Source organism: Macrobrachium rosenbergii, chromosome 7 (assembly GCF_040412425.1).
Source record: "Macrobrachium rosenbergii isolate ZJJX-2024 chromosome 7, ASM4041242v1, whole genome shotgun sequence".
Taxonomy (NCBI): domain Eukaryota; kingdom Metazoa; phylum Arthropoda; class Malacostraca; order Decapoda; family Palaemonidae; genus Macrobrachium; species Macrobrachium rosenbergii.
Genome location: NC_089747.1, coordinates 40,422,290 through 40,443,957, shown reverse-complemented (window position 1 = coordinate 40,443,957; position 21,668 = coordinate 40,422,290). Strand labels below are relative to the sequence as shown.

Genomic DNA, 21,668 nt, shown 5'->3' with positions numbered 1-21,668 from the left:
ACTGAACCTTTCGACTAATTTGCAGTTAAGGCTGAACCTTCCAACTAATTTGCAGCTAAGATTGAACCTTCCAACTAATTTGTAGTTCAGATTTAACCTTCCACCTAATCTTTTGTTAATATTTAACACCAGCTCATTTTTAGTTAAGATTTAACCCTCCTACAAATTGTTAGTCAGATTTTAACCTCCCAACCAATTTTTAGTGAAGATTTAACCATTACAACTAATTCTTAAAGTAATTTTTAGTTAAGATTCAACCTTCCAAATATTTAACCTGCCAAATAATCTCTGAATAACCGAAACCACGTGTTTTTTCAGTCTCTTTCACATCAATCCATTCGGTGCGTTTTTATATTTGCCTAGTTGGCAACCGCCAGAGTTGCCCGGCGTGAAAAATATACCTGTATGAGACTGGTGCGTTTGAAACATAGCTATCTTAACCAAAGAACAAAAAAATTGCAAATAAAAAAAGATATTGTACGGTCACAAACTGCGTCTACCCTACTCTTTATTTATTTTTTTACTTTCCTTAATATAAATTGTATTTAGTAAAAGTTGTATATAAGTATCAGTTTTATTTGACCCAGAATCAGACCTGTGCGGAACCCGTCTACTCCGATTGAAATTTCTTAATGTTAAGATAAGTAAAGATTACAAAAAATAGGCATCAAATGGCTATAAAGAACAATGGGAATGATCTATTCTTTGTCTCTGTGCTAATTAGATTTTTATTCTTCATGCTTATGGTTCCCATACATTCTACATTATTACATTATTATTATTATTATTATTATTATTATTATTATTATTATTATTATTATTATTATTATGTATTCTTTGTTCCGATACTAATTTCTTTAAATTTTATTTTTCATACTCATGGCTCCCATACATTCTAAATTAATAATAATAATAATAATAATAATAATAATAATAATAATAATATTATTATTATTATTATTATTATTATTATTATTATTATTATTATTATTATTATTATTATTATTCAGTAGATAACAATCACTGCTTTTTATCCATGTTCACCTCTTCAAGGTCACAGGAAATGTTGTATTGTCATTGAAAACACAACGGCAACTTTTCCATTAATTCATATATGTTAAATATTGCCACTGGCCTTATCAAGAAGCAATGCATTTTGCTTTATTCTACCCAAATTCTGTATTTGTAGATCCCTAAAATAGAACGTATATGAGGCGCATTAATTTCACTATTGTATGTAGTCTACGGGGAAATAAATAAATAAATAAATAAATAAATAAATATATATATATATATATATATATATATATATATATATATATATATATATATATACATATACATTTATATAGATATAGATATATATTTATTTATATATATATATATATTCATACATTTATATATATATATATATATATATATATATATATATATATATATATATATATATATATATATATATATATATAAGCTGACAGATATATACGGAATACACATTACACAGAAATTCAAAAATTGGTCGAAAAAATAACATTAAAAACCATTACAAATAAAGGCAATACAATAAGAAGACTCATTTGCGAGTTGCAACTGAGGAAAATAAACTGAAGAAAATAAACCTTAGCAGCAAATGCGGTAATATAAGAGAGAGTCGAATCTCCGGGGTCCACTGACTACACATTACATCTTGTTTATTGTACGGCGATTATTTATATTATTCATTAGAAATGAGCTTCAAATAAATGAAAATAAATAGACAAATGTTTAACTCTGTTTTCATACACGCATCCGCGACGGAAAAAACTACTGCTGATAGAAACGGGCCGAATTTTTTTCTGTAAAGCGGTGTTTTTTTTTTTTTTTTGTAATAGTAACGGGCAATTATTTTCTGTAAAAACTTATTTTCTTTTATTTTGCGTTAAGCGTTTTTTTTTTTTTTTTTTTTGTAGTTTATTTTGCGTTAAGCGAACAGGCAAGTTTATTTTCTGTAAAAGGTAGGTTTTTTTTTTGTAATACGAACGGGAAGAAATAATTCTGTAAAGCGGTGTTTCTTTATAGGAACGGGCAGGGTTATTTTCTGTAAAATAGTGCTTTTTCTATTTTTGTAAAATGAACGGGCAAGTTTATTTTCTGTAAAACGGTGTTTTTTTTATTTTTATTTTTTTTTTTGTAATAGGAGCAGGAAAGCTTATTTTCTGTAAAACATTTTTTATTTTTTCAGGCAAGTTTATTTTCTGTTAAACGGTCTCTCTCTCTCTCTCTCTCTCTCTCTCTCTCTCTCTCTCTCTCTCTCTCTCTCTCTCTCTCTCTCTCTCTCTCTTTGAAAGGTCGGGTCATCTGAAGCATTCACCAGTATTATTTGTACTTAGAGGGGAAAGACCACTGACAATTTTCAAATTGCAGGAAACAGCGAAAATCACCTGCGTATTGCACAAAGCACAGTTAAAAGCGAATTGTAATTACGTTCCAAGTTTATTGCATGCGTATTGCACGCATATTGAAATCGTATTACGGGTATGTTACAAATGTGTTGCATGCGTAATGCACGCTTAATGCCAGCAGATTCGACGCATATTGAAAAGAATATTAAATGCATATTGCATGCACGCTGCAAGTGATTTCAAATTATCGCACACGCATTGAAAGCAATCTGCATGTGTATTGACAGCGTAGTCCACGCATATCGCAACTGCAGAGCAGAGATGTTGCAAGCTATTTACAACTGCACTGCATGCACATTGCAATATACTGCAGGCATTTTGCAAGACAATTGCACATGTATTGAATGCGTATTACAAGCATATGATACATTCATTGCACACTTGTTGCACATGTATTGCAAACTTATTGCACACAAATCGCTCACGTATCGCATACATGTTGCACACATATTACACATTTCTTGCACAAGCATTGCATACATACTGCAAGCGAAATGCACACATATTGCCCACGTATTGCAAACATGTTGCACACATATTACACATTTCTTGCACAAGCATTGCATACATACTGCAAGCGAAATGCACACATATTGCACACATATTGCATACATGTTGCACACATATCACAAATTTTTCCACAAGCATTGCACACATGTTGCCCACTTATTGCAAATGTTTTGCACACACATTGCAAATTCATTGCACACATATTCCACACATATTACACACATATTAGTCGCATATTGCACACGTATGACACACTTATTGCATGCGCATTTGGTAAGCGCGGACGGACGGGCCCATTCTATTTGCAGAGGGTCAAAAACTCTTCATCAAAATTCAAGCTTTGCAGGTCCCTAATCCCACCTGCAATCAACGTTGCAAGAACAGCCTATGTATGCTGATGAGGGTGAATTTGGGATGGAAAAATTGATGCATTAATTCGGGGATGTTTCCTGCATCTATAGTTCCTGTGCGTCAATGGGTTTATATATATATATATATATATATATATATATATATATATATATATATATATATATATATATATATATATATATACATTATATATATATATATATATATATATATATATTTCTCTCTATATAATGAATAAATCTTCTCTCTCTCTCTCTCTCTCTCTCTCTCTCTCTCTCTCTCTCTCTTTTGCCTGCAGTTATCTGAAAAAAACATATATCTACAAATAAATCTTATATACAAATGAAATATATATATATATATATATATATATATATATATAATATATATATGATATAATGTATAAATACTTCTCTCTCTCTCTCTCTCTCTCTCTCTCTCTCTCTCTCTCTCTCTCTCTCTCTCTCTCTCTCTTCTCTTTAACTCCTTGCAGGAGATCTAAAAAAAAAAAATAAATCTTCACCCTTTTCATAACCCCTTCGCCTCCCGCTCTCAAATTCCTTCCGTCCATGCATTTGGAACAACGCTCCCGAGGACGCCACCCCGTCGGCCTCCACCGCCTTAATAAAACCCGAAATATGACCTTCCTTTAACTCCTTCGCAGGAGACTGAAGTCACTGACTGACCCTTTGAGCATAACAAGGGGTGCATCATCTTCAGTTTCTAAATTCCGTTTCTTCTGGTTTGGAATGAGGCTCCGGGGAGGAGGACCAGGAGGAGGAGGAGAAAAATGGAGGAGGGGAGGAGGAGAAGGAGGAGGAAAGGAGGGGAGGAAGGAGGAGGAGGAAAAGGAGGAGGAGGTGGAATTTGAGGAGGAAAGGAGAAGCATCATCTTCAGTTTCTATGGAGGATTTCTTCTGGTTCGGAGGAGGAGGAGGAGGAGGAGGAGGAGGAGGAGGAGGAGGAGGTGGAGGAGAAGGAGGAGGAGGAGGAGGAGGAGGAGGAGGAGGAGAAGGAGGAGGAGGAGGAGGAGGAGGAGGAGGAGGAGGAGAAGGGAGGAAAGGATAAGAGGGAATAAAGCCATCTCTTCCATCACACTATCCTCTAGTTAACTCGACAATTTCTCGAGGCAATCCTCGATGGAGGGAAGAGAATGACCCTCCAAGCGGCCCTTAAGAGTTAATCAATTCAACAAGTAAAAAATGCGCCGAAATTTCTTCGGCTGTATGAGCCGCGGCCCATCAAACTTTCAGCCACGGCCAGACTCACGATTATGGCTAACTTTAAGCTTAAATAAAACAAAAAGTACTGAGGAGGGTAGAGGGCTGCAACTTGGTATGTTTGATGATTGGAGGGTGGATGATCAGCATACCAATTTGCAGGCCTCTAGCCTCTGTAGTTTTTAAGATCTGAGGGCGGACAGAAAAAGTGCGGACGGACAGACAAATAGCAATCTCTAAAATAGTTTTCTTTTACAGAAAACTAAAAATCACAAACTGAACACTTACTAAATTCAGACATCTGAATCCTAAGGCTTCAGAATTGAAGTCTAAACTTTGAAAGTTGGTAAATCAAAACATCTGAATCTTGAGAGTTAAGAAGTTCAACAATTGCAATATTTGTTACCGCAGAAGCACTACAACACACTTGACACTAATATTTGCTTTTGTAATTTGAGCTTGTCTGTTCCGGTCCTGTCAGTTCCCTGTCAATATCAAACCTTCTGTCAGTTTCCTGTCAAATTCAAGCTTTCTGTCAGTTTAATGTCAAATTCAAACCTTCTGTCAGTTTTCTGTCAATATCAAACCTTCTGTCAGTTTTCTGTAAAATTCAAACCTTCTGTCAGTTTCATGTCAAATTCAAACCTTCTGTCAGTTTTCTGTCATTATCAAACCTTCTGTCAGTTTTCTGTAAAATTCAAACCTTCTGTCAGTTTAATGTCAACTTCAAATCTTCTGTCAGTTTCCTGTCAAATTCAAACCTTCTCTCAGTTTAATGTCAACTTCAAACCCTCTGTCAGTTTCCTGTCAAATTAAAACCTTCTGTCAGTTTCAAACCTTCTGTCAGTTTCCTGTCAAATTCAAACCTTCTGTCAGTTTCATGTCAAATTCAAACATTCTGTCAGTTTCCTATCAAATTCAAACCTTCTATTAGTTTCCATCCTCCTGTCAGTTTCAAACCTTCCAATCTTCTGTCAGTTTCTTGTCAAATTCAAACCTTCTGTCAATTTTCCTGTCAAATTCAAACCCGTCAGTTTCCAACCTTCTGTCAGTTTCCTGTCAAATTAAAAGCTTCTGCCAATTTCCTGTGAAATTTAAACCTTCTGTCAACTTTCCTGTCAAATTCAAACCCGTCAGTTTCCACCCTCCTGTGAGTTTCCTGCCAAATTAAAAGCTTCTGTCAATTTTCTGTGGAATTTAAACCTTCTGTCAGTTTCCTGTCAAATTAAAACCTTTCAATTTCCTGTCAGTATCAAACCATCTTTCAATTTCCTGGCTGTTCCAGACCTTCTGTCAATTTCTCAATTTCTCAATTTTGCTTTGTTCTCATACCAGCATAGTCTATCTCCCACTACAATCTACCCCATACCAGCAACCCCCATCCCCATCCCCCCCAACACGTACAAAATACTCCTGGCTGCACCCTCCTTACTTAGCATAATTCCATCTGCATCTTTCTGCATCTTTTCTCCTGTTCTCTAGAGCTCTATCTAGCTCTATCTACACTCCTCAGAAAGATGTTACATTTTTACAACCATCTCTTAAGCACCTTCTCGAACTCCCTTTGAAGTTCCGAGCCGCACTTTCTGCCTATTTCGCTTTCGTCGTAATTTATTCCTTACTTTTTGTATTCAGGGGTGATCCCGTTTCCATTTCGCTACTGCAATTTAAACGTTTTTTGCGTCTCTTGATGGTATTAATCTCTTATGTCTATATATTGGCAGTTAAGGCAATTATGGGAGCGTAGAGTGAAGAGGACCAATAATAAGAAATAAAACTAAACGAGAGGAACTCATTGTTGTATTTCGAGCAAGTCTGGGTTCCTCTTCAGCCAAAGTAAACTTTGCCTGCAGGTTAGACAAGAGAAGTGGGGGTAGCATTATCTATTCCCATGGCCAACCTTCCTTAAAAAAAATATATATATATATATATATATATATATATATATATATATATATATATATATATATATATATATATATAAGGTAGAATATTGGAATTGGTTTTTGTGTTTATGGAATTGAAAACATACACTTTCGGACACAATTTTAGGCATAAACTTTCTTTAGGTGTATAAGGTTTGTTTGATAATGTATTCTAATCTTTGAGCCAAATAGCAAGTTTAGAATTCCATGTAAATATATAAAAAAATATATATACTCGTATAATATATATATATTATTTTTGTGAGTATGTATGTATGCACATTTATACATCAATTTATTTATATGTGTAAAAACTCCTAAACTTATTCTATTGCTAAATGAACAATGCTTCATTGCCAATTTCATAAGACTGTTCTCCATACTTCCAGAGACCTCACCAAGTTCGTGTTGACCCGAAGTCCATCAGCCTAAGGCGAGAAGAAGAAGAAGCAGAAGAAGCCTCATCATCACCCAGGACCCATCTCTCCCTCAAAAAACCCCTTCCATGAGTTCTTGTCCAGAGTCCCACTAGATGAAAGATGGCCCACTCTCTGTCCAAGAGCTCCTTCTTTCTCTGCGATCGGGGGCTGTCTCTCGTCTTCTGTTCAGTCTGGTGTTCTGCGATCACCCAGAAATCAGACCTTCCTCATGGCTAGCAGCAGAAGTGTTCAGCTTCTCTCCTGAGCCTTGAATCACGTGATCTCAACTCCTCCTGCTGTGGTGTTTTGGGCAGAGCAGCGCAGACCAGACGCCTTCGGCCTGTCTCTCAGTGTTGTGACTATTGCACAGTAAAGTAATCTCAGCATATTCCATTTTCAAACATTACCTTGAACAGTGATGGAGGATGATACCTGTGTTGTGTTATGCAAATGCGATTGTTTACCTTCAGTGGCGTTGTGCAAGGAAAGTGCTTGTGGTAATGATTAGCAATTTAGTGGTAATGCCTTGTTTACTCTTGAAGTGTAAATCTGAACAGTGTTTCTTAGACTACGAGGGACACATAAGAGAAATACAGTGCCCTAACTGCTTGCCTTCCAGTTCTTCTTCTTCTTCTTTTTTCTTCCTATCTCTCCTCCTCCTCCTCCTCCTCCTCCTCCTCCTCTTCTTCTTCTTCCTACTTCTTCGATCCTTCGTGGTTAGTCTAGTGTTTGAAAAGGACGCGGAACTGTCCTGCGCAGAGGCTCTGTTGATTCAAAATGGCCATAGAACGAAATCGTGGGTCTTCCAGACACTCTCACCAGAGCCACCACCACCACCAACCACACCCAAGTTCCCACACACCCCCCGCCCACCCCACCCCCACCCCCACCCCCACCCCCACCACCACCAGGGACCACCACCCCACTACTTCAAACCCTTCAAGGAGAAGGTGAAGGACTGCTGTCGGTCCACCATCGCCTTCATCTTCAGCAACGTCGGAGTCTGCGGGCTCCTGGTGGGCTACACCATAGCGGGGGCCTTCATCTTCAAGAAGATCGAGGGCCCTCACGAGACCACCAAAATGCTGAGCGTCGACCAGATCAGAAACAGGACCATCCAGCAGCTCTGGAACATCACGGTCGAGTACAACGTGCTCTACAAGTCGAACTGGACCAAGAGCGTCGAGAAGGTGGTCCTCAACTACACCAACGACATCATCGAGGCCGTCAATAGCGGCTGGGACGGGGCGGACGTGACTAACGGCCCTCTGAAGTGGTCCACCGAAGGAGGGTTCCTGTACTCTCTGACCGTCATCACGACTATAGGTGAGGAGTGGTGTGGGATTTGCTGGTCTAATCCTTCTGGCCAGCCCTAGGAGAGCTGTTAATCAGCTCAGTGGTCTGGTTAAACTAAGATATACTTAACATTTCTGGAAGGTTTACCAGGAGGGGTTTTCCGTGATCTACTGCATCTCTCGTTTAACTGTATTCGTCAAAGGAGACTTGCTGTCATTAACTCTCTTCTAACTGGTTAGGCAATGGGACTGACTGAAGGTCTTAGAGAAGGACGTTTCTTGTAGTTAGGAAATGTCAGTCAACTGAGAATCACTACAAATCTCACGATCCAGCGAGAACCACTACTCTCACACTGGCAAACGTGAGACCCAAACCTTTCAATGTATGTAAAACATTTAATATGATTATTTACACTTCCAGCGCCATCTCTCGAGTTGTGACCTCTTGACCTTGACAGAGGTCAGCGTCAGGGTTATTTCCGCCAAGTAATCAGGGGGTCATAGGTCACAGTGGTATGTGGGGAGTGGTCAACGTGAAAACAGAAACTAAACTTAAATCTCTTCGTTTTACTTACTTAATAAATAACAATATTCACAGAAACCCATGAAAATACCTAAAGATAAAAAAATGGAAAACGTTGGCAACTATTACTTTATGTTAGCGGTTCCTGTTTTTTTATAAAACCAAAATACAAATAAATAACAAATAAATAAAACTAATATAAGCCGAACACCACTTCCATCAAAGGCAGCCAAAACAAAACCGGAAGAGTTTAGAGGAAAACAAACAAAAACAAACGAAAAGAGCGAATTGGCGCCTGTCACTCCTCCATACACCCATCAAACATAGAATTGCGAATGAGGATGAATCAGCATAAATTTTCTACTACGATGGACACAGAGGCTAATGCTCTGCTTTTAATGGAGTGAATAATTTGACAAACAATTCCCAGGCAATTTGTTGCGCACATTCAGAGTGCAATAATGATTTTGCAACAAAATTTTGAAGATTTCCATAACCTATTGATATGTTGATATATACGAGTTGTACTTTTATCAAATTTCTCCATTGACTTTTTTTTTATGAATGACGTCATTTTAGAAATCTGGCTTTTTTCAACTTGCGATTTTGGTCAGTTTTTCTCCCGAAAAATATTGGCCCACAGGGACCAATAAGTCACGTGGAATACGAGATGCTGAACAGATAAAAAAAATATATTTTTAAATAAAATAAAAAGTATTTCGTCGTGATAAGAAACTTGGGAAAAATATACACTAAATTTTTGTGAAGAACGTACTGAGATGGGTTTAGTCCACGTACATTCATTTTCCTATTTTCTCCCAGGTCTCGCTGTGACCTATTGTCTAGCACTGATCGGTGGTCACCCATCCAAGCGCTGATCACGCTCCCAGGTTCTGCAGGAAACTTAGCAACGGAATTAGCTTATTAGTGATTATTTGTGCGATCATTTTTTTTTGTGATCGTCCATCAAAGTACTAATCCTTTGGATTTCGGGAATTGGTGACTAACACTATCTTTCCATCTGATAACCTTTGGAATTCTCTCCCTGCTCCCGTTTTCCCCGACTCTCATATCATCTTTCTAGATAAGTGACTATCTATGCCTTCTGGGTAAACAAGCCTTTTTTCTCTTTTTCATGCTTTTTTCAGTTTCTGATACTTTCAAGCTCTGGAATTCAACCCCAGCTTCGGTTTTCCTTTGGGATTTAATTCAGGTCCGTTTACAACCAAAATTAGAGAAAGGGGCAGATGGGACTGCCCCTCTCCAATCTGCTACAGATAATCTTCCCGATTTTCCTCCTCCTGATTCCTTCACTTTTCGGCTCCACCCTCATTTAAATGGGTGACTGGTTTTGTTCTGTCTCACAATTTAATTCAGGAGAGACACTGGAAGGTCTAGAAATATTTTTGAATAGAATTAAATATTTGTATAAATTTAACCCAAAATTTTGTCTTTTTTTTTTTCTTAAATGAATTTTGGAATAAAATGAAATATTTGTCTGAATTTAATAGAATTTTTTCTTTTTTTTTCCTTAGACGACTTTTGGAATAAAATTAAATGTTCGTCTAAATTTAATAGATTTTTTAAATTTATTTTTTTCTTAACGACTTCCGGAACGAAATGAAATTTTTGTCAACATTTCATAGAATTTTTTCCTTTACTGTTTTCCTTAAACGAATTTCAGAGTAAAATTAAATGTTTGTCTAAATTTAATAGATTTTTTTTTCTTGAACGTCTTTTGGAATAAAATGAAATATTTGTCTAAATTTAATAGAATTTTTATTTTTTTTTTTAAACTTTTTAATGAAATGTCCGTCTAAATTTTATTGAGTTTTGTTATTTATTTTTATCTTAACGACTTTTGCAATAAAATTAAATGTTTGTATAAATTTGATATAATTTTTTTCCTTTATTTTTTTCTGATACGACTTTCGGAATAAAATTAAATATCTGTCTACATTTTATAGAATTTTATCATCTATTTTTTCCTTAAACGACATGGGAATAAAATATAATTTTTGTTTAAATTTAATGGAATTTTTTCCCTTATTTTATTTCCTTAATCGACTCTTATATGATGCAATAAGAAGTATGCAACATGCAACAAGCTCTAATAGTAAATAATGTTTTTGGTACGAAAGCTTTATTAAGGTGAAAGCCTTAGACACAGCGAGAATAATTGAAGGTTTTTTTTTTCCCCACAACAGAAAAATTTCTAATTGCAGAAAGCTTTGAATAAAATGAAGAGTATTTTTTTAAACGATTTCAGAATATTTTCTTACACTGGAAAATTGCATACATAGAATCTACTGATCACTTTACCTGATGCATATGTTACTGTAATAACCACAATACCCTCTTGACTTCTCGTGGTCAGGTTGGTAACGTGACCTCGCTCTGATACTCTGGATGTGGGTTCGAATACTGAACAGATTTCAGAATTACTTCATATTCTTGCGTATGGATCTAAGGCTTTGTAGTGTGGAGCACATCCAGAAATGTTTAGAGGGCATTCTGGGTATGACAGTTAGACTGGGTGATCGTTTTGTTACCAGAGGGCATTGTGGGTATAACAGTTAGACTGGGTGATCGTTTTGTTACCATAATTTCAATAAATGGACAAGTTTCTTATCGTTGATAAACGCTTATATGAAAACGGAAGTATAAAAGAACTGCTATTTTCATCTATACGAAAAAAATTCATTTGGAAGAAATTTAAATAATATATGAAAAAATTTTTATACTGGAAGGATAATTTTTTTTTCCAGGAAAAGACGTTCAGTGAAAGAATATATTTAGTATTATAGAAGAATTTTGTTACGATAGATGAACGACTTTGGTAGATCAGAAGAAATTTCAAAGAAACAAATTAGAAGAATTTCAAAGAAACAACGGAAGACTATTTGTCTTTTGGAAAATACAAAAATGCTCTTTAAACAGTTGAAATTTTTTTCCAATAAAAAAAAAACTTTTGTGAAATTTTTTTTTACAATAGAAGAATTATCACGTTAAAATTCAACGCCCCTTTGATACAAGTATAGAACTTTTTTTGGTAGAGTGAAAAGGAATATTGTTACAAATGTACAATATTTTTTTACACTATATGGAAAAATTCTTTACACTGAAAGAACATTTTCGTTAAAACAGGATGTTTTTATGCAGTGAAAGAACATTGTAGTTAAACATATCTGAAAGGAAGACTTTTTATGCGATAAAAAAATAAAAAATAAAAAAATATTTATTTTGAAAAAACTGTTTTTCTTTTAGTGGTAGAGTTTTGATTTCATGATGGAAAATTTTTCAATTAAAATAGAAAAACATATCAGTTATACTGGTAGACCCTTTTTTTTACCACAGCTAAACTTTTCTTGTAAGAATATTTCGGATGTATTTTGAACGTAGTGAAAAACACAAGTAAAAATTTCGCCGGCCTCTTCGGCGCAATCAAGTTTTCTGTACTGCAATAATCAACGCCACCGAAAACAGATCAATCTTTCGGTGGTTTCGGTATAATGCTGTGTGAGCCGCGGCCCCTGAAACTTTAACCACCGCCCGCTGGTGGATTGCCCTATATCGTTGCCAGACGCACGATTTTGACTAACTTTAACCTTAAATAAAATAAAAACCACTGAGGCTAGAAGGTTGCAATTTGGTATGTTTGATGATTGGAGGGTGGATGATCAACATACTAATTTGCAGCCCTCTAGCCTCAGTAGTTTTTCAGATCTGAGGGCGGACAGAATAAAGTGCCGACAGAAGAAAGTGGTGACAGAATAAAGTGCGGACGGACAGACAAATAGTTCTTTTACATGCAACAAAAAGTGTTTGTTCATCACAGCGACAAAACTCATTAATCATTAATTGCAATATCTAAACCACTTTACCACAATGTAAGAAAGCTTTTGCTACAACAGAAAAACATTTGTCCACAGCGGAAGAACATTTTTGAATGTTATGAAAAAAACATTTATTTTTTTTTGTCACGGCGGCCGAGCAATTTTGTTTCGACAGAATATGTAACAGCGGAACAACACCGGACAACAACATCTTTGCTACAAGGGGAACACGATGTCCCCTTAAAAGCGCGAGAGAGACTGGGCGATAAAGTGAACAGGTCTCTTCTCTCTCTCTCTCTCTCTCTCTCTCTCTCTCTCTCTCTCTCTCTCTCTCTCTCTCTCGTTTTGGTTCAGGTGGTGATCTGTCGATTTTTGGGGGGGGCGGGGTGTCAAAACTTCCGTGAAACAAATAAGAGCCAAATGTATTTCAGTGTCAGATTTATAGTTGAGAAATTTTAGGTCAATGGCTTATATATATATATATATATATAACCAGTCATATATATATTTTTCACATATATGGTATATAAAATTTGTAACTTCTAGATACTACCTATCAGTCCTCCGTCAATGGTGGAAAAAAGTCGAAACCAGTCAGGAATTTTTTTACCTGTGGTATATATATAGATGAATCACTTTACAAAAAAGTTATTAAAAATATATATATATATATATATATATATATATATATATATATATATATATATATATATATATCTATATATTCCAGATTCAAATCACTTCAAAGTTTTAAATCGTCAGTCCATTATCATTCCATTGATTTTCACTTTGAAATTCATTGTTACCTAACTCTTTCTAACTTGCCACTTTTACAGTTTGCCATTTTACCCCTTAACGTTATTTTACACTGAAAATATTAGGTTCACCATTCTATCTACATTTTGCCATTTTAATTTTATTTTTATCGTACGTTATAATGATTTTTGGGATTATATTTAATGGCACTTTACATATCTAAGCTCATTTAACAATACTCAAATAAGATTGTGTTGTTCACCTTTGTTGTTTATATCTATCATTTTACAGTCCAATACCTAATTACTGCATCTATTTTACAGTCTCTTATTCATTTACAGTTTCCTGGTATTTTATAATCACGGTAATAACCCTTCAGAATTATATAATTTTGTTAATTAAAATTGTGGACCATATTTTAAACTTGGGTTGCAATTTTATCAATTTTATAACTTATCGTTTTTACCAGAGCAAATTCATTTGACTTTATAATGTTGATAAATATGAAATCATATTCATAATTTTTTTCTGCAATAAGAAGGCCGATAATTACGCATCGCTAACTAGGCTGTAGTAATACCATGACATGAATTCGTTCAGAATTTATTCCTACAGGTAATTTAAGTATATTCTAAATTATTAGATCAAAAGGAAACTATGCAATATTTTTTTTATAAAAGTCCAAGATTTCATCTACTAGCATACTTAAATTTAAACGAAAAGTGTTTTAAGTTTACTTCTAGAATGACAGACATTGTTTTCTTAAAATGCCTAATTTGTATTGTTTCCTAAACTTTAACGATATAATTGAGATATAGGTACATCCCATTGCATACCTAATTTTATTTTTAAAAGATTACCTCTCCTCATATATCCACATACAAGTTAAAAAAAAAAATTTAAAGTCCTCCTGGGCCTCTATAGGCTAATAGTGCAGGCGCTGATCTCCTGTTTCTTAGGCCGACAGCCAGTGGGGGACAGGTTCCAATGCCTATGACACGTGGCCAGTGTGTCGCTAGGCCCACTGTTTAACTCCCCAGCCCGAGGTTGCTACCTATTCTCCTACTGGGTTTTTTCGGACTGTTAGGTTGACAGGCTACCGGATTTTTGCAGTGGCGCAGTCTGAGCTATCAGTGAGCAGCGGGATTTGAACCCCGGCCCTCTCGACTGGTAGTTGAGAATCATACCACTGTGCCACCACAGCAGGCAACTGCTCATCCCAAATTTAACAGCAAAATTCAGTAATGAATGATTTTCCTTGAATCATTTCAACTCAAAATGCTGCAGTTGCCAAGATATTAATACCAAATTTCAATTACCAGATCATGTAGTAACTAAGAAAAAAGTGTAATTAACAAAAGAAAATTATTATCTCTCCAGATATAACGAATTATTTTACTCTGAATCACAAAATTAGACTACAATAAAAATTTAATCATTTCAATAGACAAAAAGTATTTTATCTACACGCCTAAACCAAAATTATTTTAATATTAGTAAATAATTACATCTCTACCTACAGCAGATCATCTTGCCTCTGATAGAAAGACTCAGATATGATTATATCTCCACTCATCTCCCATTCCTCCTACAGGCTGCAGCCACATGCCTAAACCAAAATTTTTTAAAGTTAGTAAAAATTATATCTCCAAATAGAGTATAGATTATCTTGCCTTTGATACCAAGACTTAGACATAAATTCTCTCCATTGATCTCCCATTCTCCCTACAGGTTATGGACCACATCTCCCCGACGACTTTTTAAACCAAAATTTTTTAATAATAGTAAAATATTACATCTCCAAATACAGTAGATTATCTTGCCTCTGATACCAAGACTACTACATGATAGATTATCTTGCCTCTAATAGAAAGGCTCAGTTATGATTATATCGCCACTGATCTCCCATTCTCCCTTCAGGTTACAGCCACATCCCTAAACCAAAATTTTTTTAATATTAGTAAAATTTTACATCTCCAAATACAGTAGATTATCTTGCCTCTCATTGAAAGACTCAGATATTATATCTCCAATGATCTCCCATTCCTCCTACAGCTTATGGCCACCTTGCCTAAACCAAATTTTGTTAATATTAGTAAATAATTATGTCTCCACTTACAGTAGATTATCTTGCATGTACTACCAAGGGTAAAGTATGAATTCTTTCCACTGATCTCCCATTCTTCCAACAGGTTACGGCCACATCTCCCCGACGACGACTTTGGGGAAGATCACCACCATCCTGTATGCCATCTTTGGTCTTCCAGTCTTCCTCCTGTACATGGCCAACATGGGGGACATCCTGGCCAAGAGCCTCAAGTGGATCTACTCCAAGATCTGCGTCTGCGTCCGCCCTGCTCCTCCGACGCCCAAGTACGACACGTCTGTAGTCTGGAGATCTGCCGAGACGACCCTGAGGGCGCCCGCGGGACCCTCAGGCTACCTAGGGGATGAAGCTAACCACAGGGGCAGTGTCGGAGGCGGAGACGGGGATATGCAATACTCCCCCGAACTCAGCGACGAGATCTCGATGGACACGGAGTCCTGGCAGCGTTCTGAAAAGGCGGATGTAGCCTCGGTAAACATCCCCATCTCGGTGTCCCTGGTGATCATGGTGGCTCTCCTGTACGGAGGAACCAAGCTCTTCCAGGAGGACGAGGGCTGGGACGTCCTGACCTCCTTCTACTTCTGCTTCATCTCGCTGACGACCATAGGATTCGGGGACTACGTCCCAGGGTCTGCTGTGGACGATGGAAGTCGAATGAGCTTCATCTACTGCTCGCTCTACCTCATGTTCGGCCTAGCACTGCTCTCCATGTGCTTCAACCTCATGCAGGAGGAGGTGGTGCACAAGATCACGGCGTGCCTCAAGGCCGTCCGCTTGTTCAAGCGGCCGGAAGCGACTTGACCTTGACCCCAGGTGACCTGGTCGGTCTCTCTACTAAGTAGTGCCTTCTTTTTACATTCAGGATTCAACGGGTCATGGGGGGATATAACGATTGACCCCAGATGACCTGGTCAGTCTCTCTACTAAGTAGTGTCTTCTTTTTACATCCAGGATTCAATGGGTCACAAGGGGATATAAGAACTTGACCCCAGATGACCTGGCTGTTCTCTCTAAGTAGTGGTGCCTTCTGGTCACATATAAAATTCACCCCAAATGACCTGGTCATTCTCTACTAAGCAGTGCCTTCTGTTTACATTCATGATTGACCCTAGATGACCTGGTCACTCTCTCAAAGTAGTGCCTTCTGGTTACATTCAAGACTGACCTCAGATGACCTGGTGATTCTCTACTATGCAGTGCCTTCTGTTTACATTCATGATTAACCCTAGATGACCTGGTCATTCTCTCAAAGTAGTGCCTCCTGGTTACATTCAAGACTGACCTCAGATGACCTGGTCATTCTCTACTAAGCAGTGCCTTCTGTTTACATTCATGGTTGACCCTAGATGACCTGGTCATTCTCTCAAAGTACTGCCTTCTGTTTATATTCAAGACTGACCTCAGATGACCTGGTCATTCTATCTAAGTAGTAGGGCCTTCTGATCACATTCAAAATCCAACAGGTCACAGGGGAAACACAATGACCCTTCTCTTAATGCGTTTCGTCTCACCATAAATCCAAAATCCAACGGTCAGGTGAATCAAAATGTTCAGCCCACTGAGCACTCGAAAATCAGTGATTATGTGATTATGTGATTATGTTCCCCAAAATATCTCGTTCATAATTACTTCGAAAGTCAGGCGGACGTCTAAGTGAAGTGACCTGTTTTCAGATTGTTTGGTGCGTTTGTATTTAAAATTCCAAGGCCAGATGAAGACTTGATGAAACGTTGTCGATGAATGTCTGCCCTGATTCTCTCGAAATGTATCGGCCATCGGTGAAATATATCGTTCGGTAATGTCGGAATGGTCAGGTAAATCCTTTGGTCATTTGGGATTTCAGGATGAATGTATTAGTAGAAGGATACTTCTATCTCTCTCTCTGTGGTCAGCGTCAAAATGACTAAAAGGTTACTATAAATTTTAGATCAGCTTAGCCACTATAATACGGATGAGAAGAGGCTTTACCTGGCCACTCTTAGAACAGATCTCCCAAATTCGAAAAAGTTAACTAAAACGTGCAAGAACACTTATACAGAAAAGTATCCACCTCTCTGAGAATACTTCCACCGCCCCCCACCCCTTCTTAAAAATAAAGAACATCGTATGAAAACACGATGTTAACTGACTTCTTCACTGGAGTGCAATCGTGAAAGGGGAAGGGAGAGAAAAAGAGTGAAATGTGTTGCAGTATCATATAACTTCACAAAAGGTTCTGTGTTTGAGAACCTCAAGCATTTCTTGTTGACTGTGCAAGCTTGCCCGAGCTTGCTGTTCTCAGTAACTCGTTCCTGTTAATTTTCTTTTTTTTTTCTACCCTTTTGTTTTCTCTGTCGTTTTCTGAAATGACGTTCTGAAGCGGATGAAGACTTGTTGTACCCGGGGTATATTTCAGAATTATCTTCGTGAGCGGTCTGTCTCCCAAGTGGGTATCCGATATTTTCTGTCATCTTGATGTCAAAGCGAATGCCATCAGTGGCAATATGAACTTTTGTTCGTCGTTGCAATGTCAAAAAAAACACAAACATTATCCTGCCCAGGTCCTTCCAGTATTAAACAACCACGAACTTTATCCTGCCCAGCTCCTTCTAATGTCAAACAACCACAAACTTTATCCTCCCCAGGTCCTTCCAATGTCAAACAACCACGAACTTTATCCTCCCCAGGTCCTTCCAATGTCAAACAACCACGAACTATATCCTCCCCAGGTCCTTACAATGTCAAACAACCACAAACTTTATCCTGCCCAGGTCCTTCTAATGTCAGACAACCACAAACTTTATCCTGCCCAGGCCCTTCCAAAGTCAAACAACCACGAACTATATCCTGCCCAGGTCCTTCTAATGTCAAGCAACCGCAAACTTTATCCTGCCCAGGTCCTTCTAATGTCAAGCAACCGCAAACTTTATCCTGCCCAGGTCCTTCTAATGTCAAACAACCACGAACTTTATCCTCCCCAGGTCCTTACAATGTCAAACAACCACAAACTTTATCCTGCCCAGGTCCCTAATGTCCAAACTTTATCCTGCCCAGGTCAAACAATCCTGCCCGAACTTTATCAACCCAGGTTCTCCCCAGGTCCTTACAATGTCAAACAACCACAAACTTTATCCTGCCCAGGTCCTTCTAATGTCAAACAACCACAAACTTTATCCTGCCCAGGTCCTTGCAATGTCAAACTCCCAACAAACAAATTTTATCTGGCCCAGGTCCTTCCAAAGTCAAACAACCACAAACTCTATCCTGCCCAGGTCCTTCTACTGTGAAACAACCACAAACTTTATCCTCCCCAGGTCCTTCCAATGTCAAACAACCACGAACTATATCCTGCCCAGGTCCTTCTAATGTCAAACAACCACAAACTTTATCCTGCCCAGGTCCTTCTAATGTCAAACAACCACAAACTTTATCCTATCCAATGTCAAACAACCAGCTATATCCTCCCCAGGTCTAATGTCAAACAACCACAAACTTTATCCTCCCAGGTCCTTCCAATGTCCAACCAGAACTATATCCTCCCCAGGTCCTTACAATGTCAAACAACCACAAACTTTATCCTGTCCTTCTAATGTCAGACAACCACAAACTTTATCCTGCCCAGGCCCTTCAAAGTCAAACAACCACAAACTTTATCCTGCCCAGGTCCTTCTAATGTCAAGCAAACTTTAAGGTCCTTCCAACCGCAAACTTTATAATCTGCAAACTTTATCCTGCCCAGGTCCTTCCAATGTCAAACAACCACGAACTTTATCCTCCCCAGGTCCTTACAATGTCAAACAACCACAAACTTTATCCTGCCCAGGTCCTTCTAATGTCAAGCAACCGCAAACTTTATCCTGCCCAGGTCCTTCTAATGTCAAGCAACCGCAAACTTTATCCTGCCCAGGTTCTTGCACTTTATCCCCAGGTCAAACAACCACAAACTTTATCTGCCCAGGTTCTTGCTTAATCTGGCCAGGGTCAAACAACAACTACAAACTTTATCCTGCCCAGGTCCTTCCAATGCCAAACAAACGAAATTTACCAATGTCAAATACACAAACGTTATCTGGCAGTGCCAAAAACCCTTGCAATATCAAACAATCCTTGAAATTCAAACAATCCTTATCCCCAGGTCCTTGCAATGTCAAACAACCACGAAATTTACCCAGCCAAAGTCCTTGCAATGTCAAACAATCATGAAATTTATCTGGCCCAAATCCTTGCAATGTCAAACAATCATGAAATTTATCCTGCCCAGGTCCTTGGCCCACGAAATTTACCTAGCCCAATCCTTGCAATTTCAAACAACCATGAAATTTATCCTGCCCTGGTCCTTGCAGTGTCAGACGACCACAAATTTTATCTGCCCAGGTCCTTGCGGTGTCAAACAACCACAAACTTTATCTTGCCCAGGTCCTTGCAGTGTCAAACAACCACAAACTTTATCTTGCCCAGGTACTTGCAATGTCAAACAACCACAAACTTTATCCTGTCAGGTCCTTGCAATTTCAAACGACCACAAACTTTATCTGGCCCAGGTCCTTGCAATATCAAACAACCACTGAACACTATTCAACCCAGGTTCTTGCAATGTCAAACAACCATTGAACTTTATTCAGCCCAGGTTCTTGCAATGTCAAACAACCATGAACTTTATCTAGTCCAGGTCTGGAGAAGACGAGAAGACGGAAGACGCCGGAAGATAAAGTGGAAAGTCTAATGAATAGAGAATTGGTGTGCAGCATTTATCAACCAATATTAGCTACATGATGCCGTGTTTGGCGACAAGATGCCAGAAGTCGGAAAACCTGCTCTTGCGTGACAACGCGATGACTGACAGATGGAACTGGATTGTGAATGACGATTGACGCGTCACGAGAAATTAAAAAAATAATAACAAATAAAAAATACTGTTCAGTTTCTGTTAGATATGGGTTATCATGGTGGTTTCACATTATTGTTAATTGAAGATTCACTGTTATTTGAAAGTTAATGTAATCTTCTCCTCTTCTTAGAAATTCTTCTTCATTTCACTTTTCACCCGTTTAGTGATTTAGCTCCAACAGTTAGATAAACTGATTCAACATTTAGATAAATTATCCTTTGATGCCCTTTTAAAAATTAAGCCCTAATGTTAAGGTTCGCAACCCATTAAAAAATATATATAAATATAGATCTCCCTGTAGCCCCCACACTCCTGGAAAAAAAATTACAAAAAATTACAAAAAAAGAAAAATATTTTGTAATGAAGCAGTTCATTTGTTAAAAAATAAGTGAAAAAAAAGATTATTGTCTCCAAACAATAAGAAAAACATTGTCTTTACTGAGGGACTTGTTGTATTCACATCCTGTTGTTAAATGCCATTTTCTTGTTCAACTCCTCTTTTTTTTTTCTTTGGACTTGCTGTAATCAAGACTTTTTTTAAATGATAAAAAAACTTGAAAAGAAATCTTTTGTTTTTTATTGAGGGTCATTCTTCATTGTTACAAGAGCTGAGGATATCGCCCAAATTACACGGATTTGAAATCAAATATACAAGTGCTATGCTTGTGGACGTATGTATGTATGTATGTATGTGTGTATGTATGTATTCATGTACGTATATTAATGAGCGAATATTTCAAACAAATAATAGCCTGGAGTTCAGAGGCAATCACGTTTATTTACGTACCATCTGCCTGTTATTTTCCCGTGATTTTACGCTTGCGCTAAAATAACACGTATCTCGTGATGTTCTGTGAATATGCATTTATATTCGCATGTATACTTATACATAAGTAATGAGGATACCCCTTACATGACTCTACCCTGGTGAGGATATTTATAGTACCTTGTCGAGGACCTAAAGATTTATGCATTTAGTAACTGACATCTGTAGTCAAGTCGATATCAATAAGAATGATAAGTCCCTCTTTTAGCTGTAAATGAATATATATATATATATATATATATATATATATATATATATATATATATATATATATATATATATATATATATATATATATATATATACATATTATATATATATACTCATTATCAAAATATTCCCTTCTTTAACAGTGACTCATTATCAAAATCGTTAACAGGCTTTAGGGGACGAACCATACCTTTCTTTACAAGCCCTTGTCAAAACAGGGTCCCCCTCGCTTGCGCGGAAAGTGTGCTACCTACTTCTCTACCTCTCCCTCGACCCGGTCGCCCTCAGGAACTCAGGATGAGAGAGAGAGAGAGAGAGAGAGAGAGAGAGAGAGAGAGAGCATTTCTCACAAAGTACAAGA

General features: G+C 37.4%; 1 protein-coding gene and 1 long non-coding RNA gene across 2 annotated transcripts in view; both read left to right on the top strand.

Moving 5' to 3' along the window:
* LOC136840343 (potassium channel subfamily K member 18-like) overlaps window positions 1–19,651 on the top strand; it is an 85,712-nt gene extending 66,061 nt beyond the window's left edge. Inside the window, exons 2-5 of the mRNA XM_067107039.1 lie at window positions 6,858–8,213; window positions 15,490–18,406; window positions 18,525–18,566; window positions 19,519–19,651. Of these exons, the coding sequence (XP_066963140.1) occupies window positions 7,313–8,213; window positions 15,490–16,205 (1,617 nt within the window). The 5' untranslated portion in view covers window positions 6,858–7,312 and the 3' untranslated portion in view covers window positions 16,206–18,406; window positions 18,525–18,566; window positions 19,519–19,651. The remainder of the gene's footprint in view (window positions 1–6,857; window positions 8,214–15,489; window positions 18,407–18,524; window positions 18,567–19,518) is intronic.
* Window positions 19,652–19,670: 19 nt separating this feature from the next.
* Window positions 19,671–20,836, top strand: LOC136840342 (uncharacterized). Its single transcript, XR_010853595.1, has 2 exons — window positions 19,671–19,716; window positions 19,758–20,836. It is a non-coding gene; the product is annotated as an uncharacterized lncRNA (long non-coding RNA).
* The last annotated feature ends 832 nt before the right edge of the window (window positions 20,837–21,668 follow it).